We start from the raw sequence: 23,318 nt of genomic DNA, 5'->3' as shown, positions 1-23,318 counted from the left end.
CAGTTATCATCAGGCCAGTGCCAACCTGCTGGACCTCAGACCCACCTAGGCTCAGCACCAGCCTCACTCACTGGTGGACAGACATCAGCCCCAGAGCACTGCAGATTGTGGACCCAACCCACCCAATTCTAAAAGGCCAGCACCTTTCCTGTTGCCCCAGCCTCAACAACCAGCAGGCCAACACAAGCTTCTGAATACCCCAGGACCCACAGCCTGCTGTGTCAGGAACCAGTCTCACAAACCAGTGGTCCCATACCAACTCTGGGATCCTTGGGCCCCTTAGGCAGATTCCAGGATCTGGCTCTGCTCGCCTGGGCCAGCATGTGATTCAGCACCTGGCTTTACCTTCCAATGGTCAGGCACCAATCCTTGGATCTCGTGAACCCTGACTCACCCACTAGTGAACCAGCACTACCTCTGGAATGCCCCAGGGTTCCACAATCAGCCACTTCTCGGGACAGCACAGCCAACCAGCAACTGGCAGCCTCTGTACAAGGCAGGAACAGTCAACCAATCTGACCGAGGTCAACCAAGACTACCAAGGTGCCTACAGTAGTCAGCCCACAGCAGAAAGACAAACACAGTCCACATGGGGGAAATCCTGATCAATATAGCTCTAATGATGAGTGGGCAGTGTGTTGTTGGGACACATTGGACGTATCCTAAAAAACATTATTTCTCCAAGGTCAGGAATTATAACCAACCTACCAGATATACAGAAATAAAAATAGCAAGTTAGGGAGAAAAAATGGGGCAACAGAAGAACATGTTCCAAAGTGAAGTGGAGATATATAATCTACTCAAGAAAGAGTTCAGGGTAATGATCAATAAGATGATCAGGGATTCTCTGGTGATCCAGTGGTTAAGAAACTGTGTTTCCACTGTAGAAGGTACAGGTTTGATCCCTGGTCAGGGAACTAAGATCCCACATGCCACATGACTCAAATGGGAAAAAAAAAAGATGATCAAAGAACTTTGGAGAAGAATGGATACACTATGCAAGAAGTTAGTAGGTTTTAAGAAAGAATTGAAAAATATAAAGAACAACCAAACAGAGATGAAGAATATAATAACTGACATGAAAAATACACTAGAAGGAATCAAGAATAGACTAAATGAAATGAAGGAATGGATCACTGAGGTGAAAGAGTAGCAGAAATCACTGACAAGGAACAGAAAAAAGGATGAAAAGAAATGAGGGCAGTTTAAGAGACTCTGACACCAGCAATCATACACTCACATTATAGAGGTTCCAGGAGAAGAAGAGAAAGATAAAGGGTCAGAGAACACATGTGAAGACAAAATAGCTAAAAACTTCCCTAACCTGGGATCAGTAGCAGACAATCAAGTCCAGGAAACACAGAGTCCTGAACAGGTCTACCCAAAAAGCAACAAACCAAGATGCATTGTAATTAAAATGTCAAACAGTTAAAGAGAGATTAAAAGCTGCAAGGGAAATTTAACAAGTTAAAATTAAGGAAGCTCCCATTACACAATCAGCTGACTTTTCAACAGAAATTCTGCAGGCCAGAAAAAAGTGGCATGACATACTTAAAAAAAAAAAAAATAAGGGATTGAAAGAAAAAAATCAACAATCAAGAATGTTCTACTCACACCACTACTATTCAACATAGTTCTGGAAGCTTTGGCCACAGCAATCAGAGCAGAAAAAGAAATAAAAGGAATCCAAATTGGAAAAGAAGAAGTAAAACTTTCACTGTTTGCAGATGACATGATCCTCTACATAGAAAACCCTAAAGACTCCACCACAAAATTACTAGAGCTAATCAATGAATATAGTAAAGTTGCAGGATATAAAATCAACACACAGAAATCCCTCGCATTCCTATACACTAATAATGAGAAAGTAGAAAAAGAAATTAAGGAAACAATTCCATTCACCATTGCAACGAAAAGAATAAAATACTTAGGAATATATCTACCTAAAGAAACTAAAGGCCTATATATAGAAAATTATAAAACAGTGATGAAAGAAATCAAAGAGGACACTAATAGATGGAGAAATATACCATGTTCATGGATCAGAAGAATCAACATAGTGAAAATGAGTATACTACCCGAAGCAATTTACAAATTCAATGTAATCCCTATCAAGCTACCAGCCATATTTTTCACAGAGCTAGAACAAATAATTTCGAGATTTGTATGGAAATACAAAAAATCTCGAATAGCCAAAGCAATCTTGAGAAAGAAGAATGGAACTGGAGGAATCAACTTGCCTGACTTCAGGCTCTACTACAAAGCCACAGTCATCAAAACAGTATGGTACTGGCACAAAGACAGAAATATAGATGAATGGAACAAAATAGAAAGCCCAGAGATAAATCCACACACATATGGACACCTTATCTTTGACAAAGGAGGCAAGAATATGCAATGGAGTAAAGACAATCTCTTTAACAACTGGTGCTGGGAAAACTGGTCAACCACTTATAAAAGAATGAAACTAGATCACTTTCTAACACCGCACACAAAAATAAACTCAAAATGGATTAAAGATCTAAATGTAAGACCAGAAGCTATAAAACTCCTAGAGGAGAACATAGGCAAAACACTCTCCGACATAAATCACAGCAGGATCCTCTATGCTCCACCTCCCAGAATTCTGGAAATAAAAGCAAAAATAAACAAATGGGATCTAATTAAAATTAAAAGCTTCTGCACAACAAAGGAAACTATAAGCAAAGTGAAAAGACAGCCTTCTGAATGGGAGAAAATAATAGCAAATGAAGCAACTGACAAACAACTAATCTCAAAAATATACAAGCAACTTATGCAGCTCAATTCCAGAAAAATAAATGACCTAATCAAAAAATGGGCCAAAGAACTAAATAGACATTTCTCCAAAGAAGACATACGGATGGCTAACAAACACATGAAAAGATGCTCAACATCACTCATTATTAGAGAAATGCAAATCAAAACCACAATGAGGTACCACTTCACACCAGTCAGAATGGCTGCGATTCAAAAATCTGCAAGCAATAAATGCTGGAGAGGGTGTGGAGAAAAGGGAACCCTCCTACACTGTTGGTGTGAATGCAAACTAGTACAGCCACTTTGGAGAACAGTGTGGAGATTCCTTTAAAAATTGCAAATAGAACTACCTTCTGACCCAGCAATCCCACTGCTGGGCATACACACCGAGGAAACCAGAATTGAAACAGACACATGTACCCCAATGTTCATCGCAGCACTGTTTATAATAGCCAGGACATGGAAACAACCTAGATGTCCATCAGCAGATGAATGGATAAGAAAGCTGTGGTACATATACACAATGGAGTATTACTCAGCCATTAAAAAGAATACATTTGAATCAGTTCTGATGAGATGGATGAAACTGGAGCCGATTATACAGAGTGAAGTAAGCCAGAAAGAAAAACACCAATACAGTATACTAACACATATATATGGAATTTAGAAAGATGGCAATGACGACCCTGTATGCAAGACAGCAAAAAAGACACAGATGTGTATAATGGACTTTTGGACTCAGAGGGAGAGGGAGAGGGTGGGATGATTTGGGAGAATGGCATTCTAACATGTATACTATCATGTAAGAATAGAATTGCCAGTCTATGTCCAACGCAGGATACAGCACGCTTGGGGCTGGTGCACGGTGATGACCCAGAGAGATGTTATGTGGAGGGAGGTGGGAGGGGGGTTCATGTTTGGGAACGCATGTACACCCGTGGTGGAGTCATGTCAATGTATGGCAAAACCAATACAGTATTGTAAAGTAAAATAAAGTAAAAATTAAAAAAAAATAAATAAAAATTAAAAAAAAAAAGAATGCTCTACTCACAAGATTCTCAATCAGATTCGATAAAGAAACAAATTTTACAGACAAGCAAGAGCTAAAAGACTTCAGCATCACCAAATCAGTTTTACAGGAAATAGTAAAGAGACTTCTCTAAGAGAAAAAGCCACAACTAGAAATGGGAATATTACAATGGAGAAAGCTCACATATGCGGTAAAGGCAAATACACAGTAAAGTTATTTTTTTTAAGTGTTACATTTAAGTGAAGTCATAATTGAGAACTGCATTAAGACACACCTAAACGATTAAAACCCCTAAATGTCATTACTATTTGCTAGGATTGTAGCCTTGGGCCCTTCAGTGACTCTCAGACATGTCTGTGAGGCTGTACGTATAAAAATTGTCCAATTAAATGAACATAAATGTCACTGTTTCATGAGTGTCATTCTCACCATAAGTGTGACACCCCCATAAGTGTTGTTCTCACCCTGTCCGATTAACAAGTATTCCCTGGTAAAATGCTCTGGAATAGAAAACCCACTTTAATGCTACAGGAAAGACATTGTTCTTTTTTTCAGGAAAAGACTCAAAACTATACTTTGTGGTTTCTGAACTGAACACAAACCTCAGGATAGAGCATTATTAAAGCACATTTATACCCACACTGTGTGTACCATCATGGGACAATCCTATGACACACATGACAATCACAGACACACATAAGCCCCCCGGCTCTCTGTGCTTCACACCCTCCCCACTTCATCTGAAGACTGACAACCACCACCCATAGGAAAGATGTGGCTGCCCCGAAATGTTGCCAAGGACATCACCGGAGAGAGAGAGAAGACTGCTAAGGTCAGAGTTACAGAGCACAGAATCACCCACCGTTGGTTTTCCGCAGCTCCTCCACCAAGCAGCGTGCTTCCTCTTGAACGCGGTCCTCGATGCTCCTCTTCCCCATTCCGAAATTCCGCAGCGTCATGAGCGAGAAGCGCCGGGTCTCCTTCCATGTTTTCCCGTTGCTGAATACGATTCCTGATGGGAGGGGAAACAGAATAGGAGGGAGATCCTAGGGAAGGAGGAGTGAACTGACACTTGGGACTTGAGACAAACAAGCTCTGCTGGGGGGCTCCTGAAATTCCCGTTTTTCACCCTGACCACCCCTACCCATTATTAAAGCTGAACATGTGCAAATACACACCTACCATATCCCTTAACAGTTCTTTGAATCACTGGGAAACTGCCTCTTCCAGAAAACTCCTCTCCCAAATCAATCAGAGCCTCCTTCACTGCTTCATATCCATGCAAAACTACCGTGGGCTTCATTCCAAAATACACAGTGAACACAGGTCCGTAGACTTTTGAGAGCTGGGAATGGAAATGCATGTAATACCAAAAGAAGTCAATACTTGATAAATATTGTGCCTGATACAAAATGTGTTATCATTGTACTATTATGTTTTTATTCTGCCACATAGCTTAAAATATTTCTTAATTCAATTCATAAGTATGATGGTGATGTTACAGATTCCACTTATGAATGACCTGAGATCCTGGATAACAGTCCAAATAACTGGTACACAGATTATAATTAATCCTCAAATCAGCACTTTCAGCAGGTTTATTTGCCCCACTATAAATAAGGAAACTAAGGTAGGGGAATTCTGGGATATTTCCAGCATCCCAGGGCTAATATATAGAGGATTCCAGTTTGAAGATCTTCATAATCACCCTCTGATCCTTAAGAGGAATGTAGCAGTCCTCAAGGCCCAGCTTTAAACCATCAGCCAACTGACTGTTTCAGAATCACTCACACAGCATTCTGACTCTATAGCCCTATGATGAATACTAGAAATTTATCATTTCAAAAAATAAATTCCAGTAATTCCCAGCCTCATTTGAGATCCACTGGTATGACTAATACAGAAAGAGAGGAAACATCGTAGAGGCAGTGCTTGGAGAGACTGCATCTCATGGAAGAACAGCATCTTGCACCCTGCAGCATTCCCAGGGTACAGACGGCAGCTTCCTGCAGAATCCTGAGTGATGACTTCTTTCTTTCAATCACTCATGCTTGTCTTGATCCCAGGTCAATTCCTCTACATCAGGCACAATGCCCTTTTGCAAAAAAGTTATTATTTTCCTGACTCTGAACAAAACACGCGGCTTACGTAGTATATGACTTCTGGAAGAAAATCTCGAATCACAAAATGCCAAAAATCAGCCCCAAATCATAGCAAATGGCTGTAAAACAAAGGAGGGAGGCAACACTCCCAGCTTTTAATACTTTATTATTTTCATTTTACCATACAAAGAGCTAAGTGTTTCTCTACTCGCAAAACACATTCCTTTTTCTTCTATTTATGACAATGATACACCTGAAAAGGCAAGAAAAGTGTCAAAATTTACAGGAAGTAATTTGCTTCACATTTACATATTTTGACAGTGTGCCCGTAGAAATATATGTATTAGATTCATAATTAGGCTTAACTTACTTACCATTTGCAAGACCCTGGAGAAGCATAAAATCTACTTACACTGGTTAAAGATTTGCTGATATTCTTAACATCTAGCTGAAAGATATTTCCAAGAATCGGGAGAGGAGTGGGGCCTGGGGGGAGCTTCCCTTTCCCAGAGCTCTGTTTCCAGAGCGAGAGGAGAAGCAGGCAGGAGAGACAGAGCACCAGGACCACAGCCAGATCCATTGGCGCCTTCTCTTCTCACTCAGATGACTGTGAGCCTGAAACCTAAAGCTTTTATGACAGTCCCTGCTAATTCAACTTGGGCCTCCCTGATATAAAAAGACCAATTAATTACATCCATTTTGCACTCTATTCTGAGTAGACTTTGCCCCAATGATAAAAAGAAATTGTGCTTTAATCTTGTTTTCTCTGTGTCCAATGATCACTCTGGAAATTCCAGTCTAGCTGGTTTAGCTATACTGGGATTGGGCCCGTGTGTGCATGCCAAGTCGGTTCACTCATATCTGACTCTTTGTGACCTATGGACTGTAACCCATCAGGCTCCTCTGTTCAGGGAATTCTCCAGGCAAGAATACTGGAGTGGGTTGCCAGGCCCTCCTCCAGGAGATCTTCCCAACCCAGGGATCAAATCCATATCTCTAATGTCTCCTGCATGGGCAGAACAGTTCTTTACCACTAGTACCACCTGGGATGCCCTGGGATTGGGTCCAGGTATGGCTAATTTAAAAAAAAAAAAGGGGGGGGGGGGGCTCCTAACTGTGAATTCAAATCAGTGACCAGTTGGAGATATCTCACACTGAGGACAATCAGTTTATCTTCAGTTCAGTTCAGTTCAGTCGCCCAGTCCTGTCTGACTCTACGACCACATGGACTACAGCACGCCAGACTTCCCTGTCCATCCCAGCTCCTGGACCTTCCTCAAACTCAAGTCCATCAAGTCAGTGATGCCACCCAACGATCTCATCCTCTGTCCTCCCCTTCTCCTCCTGCCTTCAGTCTTTCCCAGCATCAGGGTCTTTTCCAATGAGTCAGTTCTTCACATCAAGTGACCAAAGTACTGGAGTTTCAGCTTCAGTATCAGTCCTTCCAATGAATATTCAGGACTGATTTCCTTTAGGATTGACTGGGTTGATCTCCTTGCAGTCCAAGGAACTCTCAAGAGGCTTCTCCAGTACCACAGTTCAAAAGCATCAATTCTTTGGCACTCAGCTTTCTTTATAGTCTAACTCTCACATCCATACATGACTACTGGAAAAACCATAGCTTTGACTAGACGGACCTTTGTTAGCAAAGTAATGTCTCTTCTTATGCATTTTTAATTTTATTTTTTAATGTTTATTTTGTAATACTATTCCAACACCGGAATATTCTATCCTTGAATTTGAAAGATTTTAAAATATTTTAATGTACTTACTGATATTACATTTGCCTATACATAAAATAGGTAATGATGACATATTTAAGAGCATTTACAAATCAAAATGCAGTAACTGTGGTTCAGGCATCCATAATGAAGCCACACAGTCATTAGGGGTGTGTTTAGATAAGTTCCTGCATTACTGAGAACTTGAATTGCCAACTATGTCAAACTCAAGGACTCCACCAATCATTTCAAAACAGCATCTGCTACCAGGTGCTTGCAACAATTTTGTATTTTCAAAGTTCCCCACCCCCTTCACAACTATGTAACCATTTTGAACACCCCAAAAAAAAATTCTTCCTGACAAGTATCCTTACATCTTGTCATCTACAATTCTAATTCTTTTTTTAATTTATTCTTAATTGAAAGATAACTGCTTTTCAATATTGTGTTGGTTTCTGCCATACATCAACATGCATCAGCCATAAGTATACAAACAATTCTAATTCTTCACAAGAAATTTATGTACCTTTGCAGTTTTTTGCACTTATAAATTTCCCCAAGTTGTAGTCTGGTAGAGCACAATTTAAATGCTTCTTGGATCTGTGTCTCCTGGGCTGCAGTCATAACAAACCCCAAACAAATACCTCTTGGATTTCAACCAGATTACCATTCTTGGAATTTGTCATTAATACTAAGATAATTCAAACATCTCAAAAGACCAAAGATATATCAAGTAATTATATAAATAAATGTACATGACTTTTATCTTGAAAACTCAAGTCTACTCCACCAAAAATTAAACATTGGAAGGTAGAGATGGTAATTTTATAATTCTCAGTGTGGGAAAGGAAGATTCTGGGTGATTAGAAACAGCCAGTGTCATAAAGGTCATATTCAGTTCAGTTCAGTCTCTCAGTCGTGTCCGACTCTTTGCGAACCCATGAATTGCAGCACGCCAAGCCTCCCTGTCCATCACCAACTCCCAGAGTTCACTCAAACCCACGTCCATTGAGTCGGTGATGCCATCCAGCCATCTCATCCTCTGCCGTCCCCTTTTCTTCCTGCCCTCAATCCCTCCCAGCATCAGAGTCTTTTCCAATGAGTCAACTCTTCGCATGAGGTGGCCAAAGTACTGGAGTTTCAGCTTTAGCAGCATTCCTTCCAAAGAACACCCAGGACTGATATCCTTCAGAATGGACTGGTTGGATCTCCTTGCAGTCCAAGGGACTCTCAAGAGTCTTCTCCAACACCACAGTTCAAAAGCATCAATTCTCTGGCACGCAGCTTTCTTCACAGTCCAACTCTCACATCCATACATGACTACTGGAAAAACTATAGCCTTGACTAGATGGACCTTTGTTGGCAAAGTAATGTCTCTGCTTTTGAATATGCTATCTAGGTTGCTCATAACTTTCCTTCCAAGGAGTTGGTGCAAACATAATTGTGGTTTTGGACCATGGATTTTAAATCCTTATAACTAACCTCAAACACATCTTTATTTAGAAAACATTACGATCAGCACATTTTTTGCCAATGAGAAATAAGTTTGTTTATTCCTGTAGCATAAAAATCCATGCTTTGAGGTTCACCGAACTCTTGGAAAGCATTTTCTGCATACTGCTGGTTGTGGAAGTGTTTTCCTTGAAAAAAGCTGTCCAAACACTTGAAGAAGCAATAGTCAGTTGGCAACAGGTCAGGTGAATATGGCGGATGAGTTAAAACTTCACAACCCAATTTGTTTAACTTTTGAAGTGTTCATTGTGCAACATGTGGTCAGGCATTGCCGTGGTGAACTGGGCCCTTTCTGTCGACCAATGCCGGCTGAGGGAGTTGCAGTTTTGAGTGCATCTCATTGATTTGCTTAGCATACTTCTCAGATGCAATGGTTTCGCTGGGATTCAGAAAGCTGTAGTGGATCAGCAGACCACCAAACAGTGACTGTGACCTCTTTTTGGTGTAAGTTTGGCTTTAGGAAGTGTTTTGGAGCTTCTACATGGTCCAACCACTGAGCTGGTCATTGCCAATTCTCATATAAAATCCACTTCTCATTGCATGTCACAATCTGATCAAGGAATGTTTCACTACTGTTGTGTAGTTCTGATGGCTAAAATGGTAAAGAATTCACCCACAGTGCAGGAGAGCCCGGTTCGATCCCTAGGTCAGGAAGATCCCCTAGAAAAGGAAATGGCAACCCACTCCAGTATTCTTGCCTAGAGAATTCCATGGACATATGAGTCTGGTGGGATACATACAGTCCATGGGGTTGCAAAGAGTTGATCATGACTGAGTGAATATAAATAGAATGGAACAGAACAGAATAAGAGAAGATGACACTTCAAAACGACATTTTTTTTTTCAGTCAGCTCATGAGGCACCCAATTATAGAGCTTTTTCACCTTTCCAATTTGCTTCAAATGCCAAATGACCATAGTATGGTCAATGTTCAGTTCTTCAGCAACCTCTTGTGTAGTTTTAAGAGGATCAGCTTTGATGATCCTCTTAGTTGGTCATTGTCAACTTCTGATGGCTGGCCACTGTGCTCTTCATCTTCAAGGCTCTTGTCTCCTTTGCAAAACTTCTCAAACCACCACTGCACTGTATGTCCATTAGCAGGTCCTAGGCCAAATGCGTTGTTGATGTTGTGAGTCATCTCTGCTGCTTTGCCACCCGTTTTGAACTCAAATGAGAAAATTATTCGAATTTGCTTTTTCTCAAACATCATTTCCCTAGTCTAAAATGAAAATGAAATAAACACAAGTGATAAGTCATTGGCAAAAACACAAAGCAAGAAATGTGCATTAAAATGACGTATAACATAACAGGGGCTTCCCTGGTGGCTCAGATGTAAAGAATCTGCCTGCAATGCAGGAGACCCAGGTTTGATTCCCCACATTTAAGAATTTATTCCAGTATCAAATGACAAATTTACTTTTGCACCAACTTAATAATTAATAAGACTAGGATTTAAACTGAGATCTTCTGATGCCCACTGTGATGCTCTCTCATATATACCACAGCTGCCTCAAGAATAATTTCAGAAAAACAAAACCAAACCCCCCACATGTTACTCTGAATATACACTTGATTGTTCACAAAATAACAGGCTTCACAATAAACAGATGTCCCTGAACTCCAAGGGAAAAGAGTCACAAATTCTCAAGAGAAGAAATCAAAAATAGAGGTTCTTTCCTGTCCCTCAACAAAGAGTTAAAACTTACTCAGGCAACTGAGGGAAGATCCAATCTCTAAGAATTTAGTGGGGAAGGCTTGAGAAATTATGGCTCACGCCTCCCAGTTGCCTTGAGATACAACTACTTCTGTTGCCTTTTGAAGTCTGTTTTTATCAGAATAAGAAAAAAATGAAATGGAGTATGCACAGTGTTAACCAAAATTTTAGAAAAGACCTGACTGAAATAAAATGATGTTTATTGGGGGTTTGGTAAGACTGTGGCATGAGACAGACTCAAGAAGCAGTTGAATGGTGCCCCACTGGACTACAAAATGGGTGAGGCTTATAAGGGCAAAACCTTCAAAATTTCATAAGTGTTTTAAAAAAGTATAATTGGATCTGGCAAGTAAGGGTTCCTATTAAGTATGGATAAACCAGGGTCCAAAATGGCTGCACAGTTGAAAGGGGTGACCTTAAGACTACAAGAATGCAGCTGGCAGGTGTTGCTCTGAATAGGGCTAGACCTGTCCTTGGATCTAGGACAGGTCAAAGAAATGTCAGGTTCTCAATGGTGTAAAGACACGTCCGAGACCAGATTCTCAACGGCTGCCTGACTCCATTTTTGTATGTCTGAACTCTGATTACTCCATTATAATTTCAATCTGTCATCAAGAGCAGGGAAGGGAGATTGTACACAGAACAACAGGTATGGATTTAGTGGGGAATGGGAGGCAGAGACTTCATTAAACAGACCCACAGTACCAGTACATGTAGACCCGAACAGGAGATGACAGTTAGTGGTCATGAAGATCTAAATATCACCGGAAAGGTTAACACTAGAACAGTAATGACAATGCTTCACAAACAGGAGTTCTACAACATATCATCATATTTGTTCAAAACTGATTAGTGAAGTTATTCCTAAGCTCTTTTAGTAAGAAACAAATAAGTGTTTGTCAAGACCTAATTACAAAATACTTTATTCCTCAGGTTTACATCAGTTCATGTAACAGAGAATTTAACACCATTTTATCTCTTATGATTCTCTCAATTACCTTTCCCCAAGATAAAACAGCACCTGCAGGTTGTAGAGCTAAGCCTGGAATTCACATCTCCTGAGTCAGGCATACCTCCTTGTAAGCAAACATTCAGTTCACCAGGGTCACCACACTTACTGCATATGTACCATGATTCAATATTCTGTGACTCATCCTAGTCAATGACTTTCCAGATATATCAAGTGAGTTAATGATTACTGCACCAGTTCATTAAACTCAGGGTCATACAAGTTTAATTTTGTAACCTTCATACTCGAGAAAGTTATTGGATGATTGGATGGCATCACTGACTCAATGGACATGAGTTTGAGCAAACTCCTGGAGATGGAGGACAGGAAAGCCTGGCATGCTGCAGTCCATGGTGTCAGAAAGAGTTGGACACAACTTAGCAACTGAACAAGACTCAGTGTAACCTTTATTTCCTACAAAAAGAAGCAGTAATTTGTTACCTACCTCACACAGCCCTATGTTCTAAAAGACAAGCCAGCTTATATCAGATGAAATAAGTTCAATCACTTGTTTTAGAGCAGCTGTTTTTATTTTTTGAGAAATGAGTGTGTGACTGAAGTTCACAGAGTCACAGAGTCAGACACAACTTAGCGACTGAACAACAAAGTGCCCACTCTGCTCAGCAATACAAACCTGATTTCGGCTATAATTGTGGATGCACATCTTTCTTTTTAAGTAATAGAATTTATTTTATGGTAATTATAAATAAAACAACTATAAACATTCATGTGCAGGTTTTTATGTGAGCGTAAGTTTTCAACTCATTGGTATACCAAGGAATGTGATTGCTGAATCATATGGTAAACATGTGTTTAGTTTTCTAAGAAATCTGTCAACTGTCTTGCAAAGTGGCTGCACCATTTTGCACTCCCACCAACAATGACTGAGAGTCCCTGTTGCTCCACATCCTTGCCAATATTTGGTTTTGTCAATGGTCTGGACTTTGGCCATTCTGTAGTGGTATCTCATTGCTGTTTTCCTCTACAAGTATCTAATGATATATGATGTTGAGCATTTTTCACATGCTTATTTGCCATGTCTATATATTCTTGCCATTTTTAGGGTGGGTCCTAATATTTTATTTTTATTGAATTATAGTTGATAAACAATGTTGTGTTAGTTTCTGGTGTACAGCAAAATGCTTCAGAGAGAGACATATGTCTTTTTCATACACTTTTCCATTATGGTTACAGGGTATTGAAAATAATTCCCTGTGCTATACAGTAGGACCTCATTATTTATCTGTTTTATACAGATATATTAGTTTGGAGTTGCTAATCTCAAACTACTGATTTATCCCTCCACCACACCGTTTCCCATTTGGTTTGTTTTCTATGAGTCTATTTCTGATTTGCCCATTTTAAAATCAGGTTGTTATATTTCTGATTGTTGAGTTTTAAGAGTTCTTTGTGCATTTTGGATTATGATCCTTCATCAGATACATCTTTTGCAAATAATTTTCCCACTCAATGGTTTCTATTGACAGAACATTCAGTAGAGCAGAAGTGGCTAATTTTAATGCAATTCAAATTATTCTTTTCTTTCCATGGATTCTACCTGTAGTGATACACATAAAAATCATTGTCAAAATCAAGAACATCTAGTATTTCTTCTTATATTATCTTCTGTAAGTTTTATGGTTTTGCATTTTACACATAGGTCTGTGATTCATTTGAATTAACATTTGTGAAGGTTATAAGATAACTTGTGTGTATGCACGTGTGTGAGTGAGAGAACATTTAGTAATTTCAGAAGCATTTATTGAAAAGACTAGCCTTCTCCATTGAATTGCTTTGCTCCTTTGTCAAAGATCAATTGACTATATCCGTCTACCTATTAATATTCCTGGACTCTTTTTTCCATTAAATCATTTGTCTCTGTTTTCATCAATACTGCTCTGTCTTGATCATGGTAGTTTTACAATGAGTCCTGAAATCAGAGAGAGCCAGTGCTCTGACTTTGTTTTCCTTTTTCAATATCGTTTTGACTATTCTGGGTCTTTAACCTCTTCATATACACTTAAGAATCTTACTGTCAATATCTTAAAAAAATCATGCTGAAATTTTGATTGGGATCACATTAAATCTATAGACTAAATTGGGGAGAACTGAAATCTAAACATTATCGAAACTTCCTGTTTATAGATGTGAAATTTCCATTTTTAAAAAATCTTTTTAGTTTTCTTCACCAGAGTTTGAGTTTTGCTCAAATAGAACTTATGCAAATTTTGTCAGATTTCTATCTAAGTACTTTTGTTTTAATGTAGATAATAGTGTGTTTTTAATGTCAAATTCCAATTGTTCATTGCTAATATTGTTGTTGTTCAGTCACTAAGTCATGTCTAACTCCCCAACCCAATGAACTGCAGCATGCCAAGCCTCCATGTCTCTCACTACCTCCCAGAGTTTGCCCAAGTTCACGGCCATTGCTAGTATATAGGAAAAAAGAAATGGCAACCCACTCCAGTACTCTTGCCTTGAAAATCCCATGGACGGAGGAGCTTGGTGCAGGCTACTATCAATAGGGTCGCAAAGAGTCGGGCACCACTGAGCGACTTCACTAACTCACTAAAAAAGGAAATCAACTGACTATCGCTTGTTCCCTATCGTACATGGGAACATGCTAAAATTGCTTCTTAGTTGTTTTTTCATTCTTTGGGATTTTCTACATAGATAATCACACTATTGACAAAGATAGTTTCATTTCTTCCTTCCCAATCTGTGTAAATGTTATTTCTTGTTTTCTTATTGCATTTAGCTAGATCTTCCAGTTCAATACTGCTGCTGCTGCTGCTGCTGCTGCTGCTAAGTCGCTTCAGTCGTGTCCAACTCTGTGTGACCCCATAGACGGCAGCCTGGATTCTCCAGGCAAGAACACTGGAGTGGGTTGCCATTTCCTTCTCCAATGCATGAGAGTGAAAAGTGAAAGTAAAGTCGCTCAGTCATGTCTGACTCTTAGCGACCCCATGGACTGCAGCCCACCAGGCTCCTCCATCCATGGGATTTTCCAGGCATGAGTACTGGAGTGGGGTGCCATTGCCTTCTCCGCAGTTCAATACTAAATGGGAATAATTAGAGGGGTCATCATGCCTCATACCTATCTTAGCAGGAAAGCTTCCAATCTCTCACCATTAACAATGATGTTAGTTGTGAATTTCTGTAAATTTTCTTTATCAAGTTGAGGAAGCTGCTCCTCCATTCTTGGTCTGCTTAGAGTTTTTAAATCACAAGTGGGTTTTAGGTGTTCTCAGATGATTTTTTATGCATCTATCAATATATAATCATGGGACTTCTCTTTAAACTGTTGATGTGATGGGGTACATTGATTTTCATATAAGATACATTAATTGATTTCATATCTTCCTTACCTCAAATATATCTTACTTGGATCCAGCATACAATTCCTTTTCTACACTGTTGGATTTGATTTGCTAATATTATGCTGAGACTTCTTGCATCTAAGTTTATGAGGAATATTGGTCCATACTTTTCCTCTTCTGTAATGTCTTTTGGAATGTAATGTCTGTAATGTCTGATTTTGGAATTAGAGTAATGCTAGCCTCACAAAATGATTTAGTAAGAATTTCCTTTACTACTATATTCTGGAAGAGATTATAGACAATTGGTATAAATTCTTCCTTGAATATGTCATAGAATTCACCTGTGAACCAAAGTCTTAGATTTTCTCATCTGAAATATAATAATTATTGATTCAGTTCATTTAATAGATAAATACCTATTTGGACTATATTTCTTCTTGTGTGCACTTTTTAAATTGTTTTATTGTGGTATGAACATTTAACATGAGATATAACCTTACAGCTCATTTTTAAAGGTACAATGCAGTACTGGTAACTATAGACACACTTCTGTACAGTAGATATCTAGAACATACTCATCTTGCATTGTGTGCATGCATGCTCAGTCATGTCCAACTCTTTGAGACTCCATGGACGATAGCCTGCCAGGCTTCTCCATCCATAGAATTTTCCAGGCAAGAGTACTGGAGAAGGTTGCCATTTCCTTCTTCAGGGGATCAAACCAGTGCTTCTTGCATCTCTTGCATTGACAGGCAATTCTTTACCAGCTCAGCCAGCAAGGAAGCCCTCACCTTGTGTTACTGAAATCTTATATCTGTTGATTAACAACTGCCCCTTTGTCTTACTCTCTAGGATTTAGCAAACATCATTCAGTTCTTTGATTCTATGAATTTCATTATTTTAGATACTTCATATAAGTGGAATCACACAGTGATTGTACTCCGTAGTTGTCTAAGTTCACTCAGTCTAATTGATCAAGGTTCATTCAAGTTATCAAGTATTGCAGCATATTCTATTTCTTAAGGTTGAATAATATTCCATTGTATGTATATCTCATTGTTTCCATTCATCCACTGATTGACATTTAGGATTCTTCACATATTTACTGCTATGAATAATGCCAAAACTAACATGGAAGTGTAGTGTCTCTTCAATATCCTAATTTCAGTGCTCTAAGTAAATAGCAATGTCAGAAGTGAATTCTATTTTTAATTTCTGATCAACCACTATTCCATTTTCCATAGAAGCTGCATCATTTTGCATTTCTAGTACACAAGGATTTTAATTTCTTCACAGTCCTGCCAACACCCCCTTTCTTTCTTTTTTACAATATCCAGCCCAACAGGTGTAAGGATATATCTCACTGTGGTTTTGATTTACCTTGCCCTGATATGTAGCTATGTTGAGCACTTTTTTATATACTTGTTGGCCAATGTTATGTTTATTCAAGAGAGATGGATCTTCTAGCTCTTTGCCCATTTTGAAATTGGGTTCATGGATTTTTACTATTGAGTTGTAAGAGTTCCTACATATTTTGGATATTAACCTCTCATCAGATATGACTTACAGATATTTTCTCCATTCTATATATTGCCTTTTCACCTTATTGATTATTCCCTTTGCTTTGTAGCTTTTCATTTTTACATATTTTATATATTCCACTAGTCTAATTTTTCTTTGTCTGCCTGTGTTTTTAGTGTCTTATCCATTAAATCATTGCCAAAACCCAGATCATGAAGCTTACACCCTATGGTTTCTTCTGAAAGTTTTATAGGTTCAGATCTTACATTTAATCTTTAACCCATTCTTAGTTGATTTTTATATCTAGTGTAACATAAGGGTCCAATTTCATTCTTTTCAACAGGCATATCTATTTCCCCAGCATTATTTGTAGAAAAGACTGCTCTTTTGTGTAGTCTCGGCATACTAATTAAGGTTCAAGTGACTCTATTAGCTCAGATTTATTTCTGGACTTTATACAGTGTCATTGCACTGTTTATGTCTATCTTTACATCAGTGCAATACTGATTAATTTCTATAGCCCCATAATACAATATAATAATATTTTGAAATTAAGAAGTGTGATGCCTCCAGCTGTTTTTTTTAAAAAAATTTATTGCATAATAGTTGATTTATAATGTTGTGTTTAATTTTTGCTGCACAGCAAAGTGACTCAGTTATATACATATATATTAATATATATTCTTTTCTATTATGGTTTATCACAGGATATTAAATATAGGCCCCTGTGCTATACAGTAGGAACCTATTGTTTATCCATCCTAAACATAATAGTTTGCACCTGCTAATCCCAAACTCCCAATCCTTCCCTCCCCTCCCCACTCCCTCCCTTGGCAACCTTAAGTCTGTTCTCTGTATCTGTAGGTTTATTTTGTAGATATCTTCATTTGTGTTTTATTTTAGATTCCACAGGTAAGTCATATTGTATGGTATTTGTCTTTCTCTTTCTGACTTCACTTAGTATGATAATCTCTGGTTGCAATCCATATTGCTGGAAATTGCATTTTATTTGGTTCCTTTTTTATGAATGAGCAGTATTCCATTGCATATATGTACCTCATCTTCTTGATCCATTCCTCTGTTGATGGACATTTTTGTTGTTTCCATGTCTTAGTTATTGGGACTAGTGCTGCTATGAACATAGGGGTGCATGTTTCTTTTCAGATTAGAGTTTTGTCTGGATATATGTCCATAAGTGGAAATGCTGGATCACATGGTTATTCTATTTTTAGTTTTTTGAGAAACTTTCATACTATTTTCCATAGTGGCTGTACCAATTTACATTTTCATCACCAGTATAAGATGGTTCCCTTTTCTCCACAACCTTCTCCAGCATTTATTATTTGTAGACTTCCTTAATGATAGCTATTCTGACCTGTGTGAGATGCTACCTTATTCAATTTGCATTACCAAAATAATTAGCAACATGGAACATGTTTCATTTGTCTAGAAGACATTTGTATGTCTTCTTTGAAAAAGTGTCTATTTAGGTCATTAGGTCATTTGTCCATTTTTCAATTGGGTCATTTGCTTTTTATTGCTGAGTTGTATGAGCTTGTATATTTTCAAAAGTAAGCTCTTGTCAGTTGCATTGTTTGCAAATATTTTCTCCTAATCTATAGTTTGCCTTTTTGTTATGTTTATGGTTTCCTTTGCTGTGCATTAGCTTGTAAGTTTGACTAGGTCCCATTCTTGTTCTTTTTTAAGATTGCATTGCTACTTGAAGCGTTGTGGTTTCATATGAATCTTAGGGTTATTTTGGTTTCTATGAAAATTATTATTAGAGTTTTGATAGATACTGCATTAAAAATATAGTTGGCTTGGGTACTATGGACATTTTAACAACATTAATTCTTCCAATCTATGAACACAAATATCTTTTCATTTGCTCTTTTTAAATTTCTTTCAGCAATTTTTATACTTTTTAGTGTACAAGTTTTCCATTTCCTTAGTTGAGTTATTCATAAGTTTTTATTTTTTAATGCTGCTATAAATGATATTACTTTTTAATTTATAGTTTACTATTAATGGGTAGAAATAGAAATGATTTCTGCATTGAAAATGAATTCATTTATTAGATCTAACAGGGCTTTTTGTATGGAATCTTTATGATTTTTTCACATATCATGTGATCTGTGAATAAATATCATTTTATTTCTTCCATCTGATGTGAATGACTTTTACTTCTTTTTCTTGCCTAATTTCTCTGCTGCTGCTGCTGCTAAGTTGCTTCAGTCGTGTCCGACTCTGTGTGACCCCATAGATGGCAGCCCACCAGGCTCCCCCATCCCTGGGATTCTCCAGGCAAGAACACTGGAATGGGTTGCCATTTCCTTCTCCAATGCATGAAAGTGAAAAGTGAAAGGGAAGTCACTCAGTCGTGTCCGACTCTTCATGACCCCATGGACTGCAGCCTACCAGACTCCTCTGTCCACGGGATTTTCCAGGCAAGAGTACTGGAGTGGGATGCCATCACCTTCTCTGGCCTAATTTCTTTAGTGAGCCCTTGAAGTAGTACCTTGGACATCAGTAATGAAAGTGAGTATATTTACTCCATCCAGATCTTCAAGAGAGAGAGCTTCTTCTAGAGAGAGCTTTCTGCTTTCCACCATTAAGATCTTAGCTATCACTTTTCATATGGCCTTTGTCATTCCTAGTTTGTTGAGTGTTTTTATATTGAAATGATGCTCCTAATGGGCAGTTGAATTTTTTCTGCTAGAATTATATTGAAGATATTCACATCCATCATCATAAGGAATACTAACTAACCTGTAGTTTTCTTTTCCGGGTAGCATTTTTGCCAGACTTGGGTACCACAGAATTTCTGGCCTCAAAAAAGAAATGAATTTTGAAGTGTTCCCTCCTCTCATATTTTGAAAAAGTTTGGAAAGGATTAACATTAATTCTTCTACATTTAAGTATTTAAAATTCACCAATGAAACTAAGTGGTTCCAAGCTTTTCTTTGTTGGGAGGCTACTGATTACTGATTCAACCTCTTTACTCACTGTATGTCTTTTCTGACTTTCTTCAATGGCATATAATTGGTCGTAATAGTCTCTTATGATCCTTTTATTCCGTAGAAATGTTGTACAGATTTCTCTTTATGATTTTATTTATTTGAGTCTTACTTTTTTCTTAGTCTAGGTAGAGATACGTCCATTATTTTTTTTCTTTTCTAATATAAGCATTGGATGCAATCTATTTCCCTCTTTGCCTCTTCTCATCAACAGTTGACATTTGCAGCTACATAGATGGGCCTAGAAATGATCATACTAAGCAAAGTAAGTCAGAAAGAGAAGGACAAATACTGCATGATATCACTTATATGTGGAATTTAAAATATTACACAAATGAACTTATTTACAAAGCAGACTCACAGACATAGAAAACAGACTTGTAGTTGCCAAGGGGAAGAAAGGTAGGAGAAGGATGGATTGAGAGTTTAAGACTAACAGATGCAAACTATTAAACATAGGATGGACAAACAGCAAGGTCTTACTGTATAGCACAGGGGACTATATGCAGTATCCTGTGATAAACCATAATGGAAAAGAATATGAAAAAGAACATATACATATGCATAACTGAATCACTTTGCTTTACAGCAGAAAGTAACACAATGCTGCAAATTCAACTATGTGGTTGTGGTGTCGTCTCTAAGTTATGTCCAACCCTCTGCAACCCTGTGGACCGCAGTCCACCAGGCTCCTCTGTCCATCAGATTTTCCAGGCAAGAATATTGGAGTGGTTGCTATTTCTTCTTCCAAAGGATCTTCCCAATCCAGGGATTGAACCCACATCTCCTGCTCTGCAGGTGGTTTCTTTATGGCTGAACCATCAGGAAAGTCATTTCTATCCATTTACTTTCAGCCTCTGAGTATCCTCAAATCTAAGATTTTATTTTTTCTTTCAGAACTCTGAGGATATGTTCTATTTTCTCTCCTGTCAGTTTCTGCTCTAAAATTTACTGACAGTTTTGTGGGGTCCCTTGTATATGACAAGCTATTATCTATGGCTGCTCCCACTGTCGTGGTCATTGATTTTTGACAACTTAATTATTGTGTGTCTCAGCATGGATTTCTTTGAATTTTTAAATCTGAGGTTCTTTATACACCCAGGATTTTTATGTCCACTTCTTCCCCAGACTTGGAAGATTTTCTGACATTGTTACTTTGAATAGGCTTTTTAGTCCTTTCTCTTTCACTCTTCTCCTTCTAGACTCTTATATTGTTACATTGGTCCATTTCATGGTGTTCCATAAATCTCTTAAGCTTTCTTTTCTTTTTCCTATTCTTTCTTTCACTCCCCTGATTGACTGAATAATCTCTAATTATATATGTTTGAGTTCACTGATCACTTCTCCTTGATCCAGTCTGCTGTGAACCCTCTAATGATGTCTTAGGTTCAATTACTATATTCTTTAATTATCTGACTTCTGTTTGGTACCTTTAAATTGTCCTTTGTTGAAATTTCTGCTTCATTTCTTTATTGGTCTCCTGAACCCAGTAATGATCTTTGTGGCTGTTATTCTGAATTATATTTTTGTTAAATCATGTATCTTCTGCTACTTCATTTTTCTTGACACTCTGCATTGGTCTTTGAACATTACAACAACAGTCAGTTCTCCCAATCTACAGTAACTAGTCTTATGTAGGTTAAGAACCTCACCAGCCAGTTCAGACAAGTTTCTGAAGGTTTCAAACTCACATGTTAGTGCAGCCTGCTTTTCTGTTCTAGCTGTCACCAGGCTTCAAGAGTATACCGAGTCCTATCAATGTGCCAAGACAAGCAAGATAAAGAGAGTTCCTCACTCAAGTCTCCCAAAAAGCTGTTATCCTTTGAATGCCAGATGTTCCGTTCAGTTCAGTTCAGTCTCTCAGTCATGTCCAACTCTTTGCAACCCCGTGAATCACAGCACGCTAGGCCTCCCTGTCCATTACCAACTCCCGGAGTTCACTCAGACTCACATCCATCGAGTCAGTGATGCCATCCAGCCATCTCATCCTCTGTCGTCCCCTTCTCCTCCTGCCCCCAATCCCTCCCAGCATCAGAGTCTTTTCCAATGAGTCAACTCTTTGCATGAGGTGGCCAAAGTATTGGAGTTTCAGCTTTAGCATCATTCCTTCCAATGAACACCCAGGACTGATCTCCTTTAGAATGGACTGGTTGGATCTCCTTGCAGTCCAAGGGACCCTCAAGAGTCTTCTCCAACACCACAGTACAAAAGCGTCAATTCTTTGGCGCTCAGCTTTCTTCATAGTCCAACTCTCACATCCATACATGACTACTGGAAAAACCATAGCCTTGATTAGACAGATCTTTGTTGACAAAGTAATATCTCTGCTTTTTATTTTATTTTATTTTTTTAAGTCTGCTTTTTAATATACTATCTAGGTTGGTCATAACTTTCCTTCCAAGGTGTAAGCGTCTTTTAATTTCAGAGCTGCAATCACCATCTACAGTGATTTTGGAGTCCCCCCAAAATAAAAGTCTGACACTGTTTCCACTGTTTCCCCATCTATTTCCCATGAAGTGATGAGACCAGATGCCATGATCTTCGTTTTCTGAATGTTGAGCTTTAAGCCAACTTTTTCACTCTCCTCTTTCACTTTCATCAAGAGGCTTTTTAGATCTTCTTCATTTTCTTCCATAAGGGTGGTGTCATCTGCATATCTGAGGTTATTGATATTTCTCCTGGCAATCTTCATTCCAGCTTGTGCTTCTTCCAGCCCAGCATTTCTCATGGTGTACTCTGCATATAAGTTAAATAAGCAGGGTGACAATATACAGCCTTGACATACTCCTTTTCCCATTTGGAACCAGTCTGTTGTTCCATGTCCAGTTCTAACTGTTGCTTCCTGACCTGCATATAGGTTTCTCAAGAGGCAGGTCAGGTGGTCTGGTATTCCCTTCTCTTTCAGAACTTTCCACAGTTTATTGTGATTCACATAGTCAAAGACATTGACATAGTCAATAAAGCAGAAATAGATGTTTTTCTGGAACTCTCTTGCTCTTTCCATGATCCAGTGGATGTTGGCAATTTGATGTCTGGTTCTCTGCCTTTTCTAAAACCAGCTTGAACATCTGGAAGTTCATGGTTCAAGTATTGCAGAAGCCTGGCTTGGAGAATTTTGAGCGTTACTTTACTAGCATGTGAGATGAGTGCAATTGTGTGGTTATTTTAGCATTCTTTGGCATTGCCTTTCTTTGGGATTGGAATGAAAACTGACCTTTTCCAGTCCTGTGGAAGCCAGATGTAAAGGCTTATAATTAAATAATTAGGAGAAACATCATGACCTTTTTGCACCTTTTCTTCCATTTCGTACATGCACTATGCACAAAAGAGGGAGAGTTTGAGAACTGACTCATCAAATTATGCCTTTTATTTCGAACATGCACAGGAGAAGGCTCTCCATTGGTATACACTAACCATCTTATTATATTTTGTACTGATTACATAATAATACTCAATATTAGACAAGTATTAGCATATGTGATGGCCAATATTACAGTATACAGAGAATAGCAGATACATTTCTGCAGTGAGACAGCACAATGAGATGAGAGGTCAGAGAAGGAATTTTCAGGAAAACTGAAGGGCAAGAGGTGA

General features: G+C 38.5%; 1 protein-coding gene and 1 pseudogene across 2 annotated transcripts in view; both read right to left on the bottom strand.

Annotated features, from left to right (window-relative positions):
* The window catches only part of LOC138070300 (cytochrome P450 2C19-like), a 36,793-nt gene extending 30,303 nt beyond the window's left edge, over positions 1–6,490 (bottom strand). For both annotated transcript variants that reach the window (XM_068961462.1, XM_068961464.1), the window contains exons 1-3: positions 6,323–6,490; positions 4,991–5,153; positions 4,671–4,820 (exon numbers count right to left, since the gene is read on the bottom strand). In XM_068961462.1, the coding sequence (XP_068817563.1) occupies positions 4,671–4,820; positions 4,991–5,153; positions 6,323–6,490 (481 nt within the window). The remainder of the gene's footprint in view (positions 1–4,670; positions 4,821–4,990; positions 5,154–6,322) is intronic.
* A 2,656-nt stretch (positions 6,491–9,146) lies between these two features.
* LOC138070537 (histone-lysine N-methyltransferase SETMAR-like) lies at positions 9,147–10,353 on the bottom strand (annotated as a pseudogene).
* Positions 10,354–23,318: the final 12,965 nt, after the last annotated feature.

The sequence above is a fragment of the Capricornis sumatraensis genome, chromosome 23 (assembly GCF_032405125.1).
Source record: "Capricornis sumatraensis isolate serow.1 chromosome 23, serow.2, whole genome shotgun sequence".
NCBI classification, from domain to species: Eukaryota; Metazoa; Chordata; class Mammalia; order Artiodactyla; family Bovidae; genus Capricornis; species Capricornis sumatraensis.
Note: the sequence above shows the minus strand (reverse complement) of the source record. Positions and strands in the feature narration are given on the sequence as shown.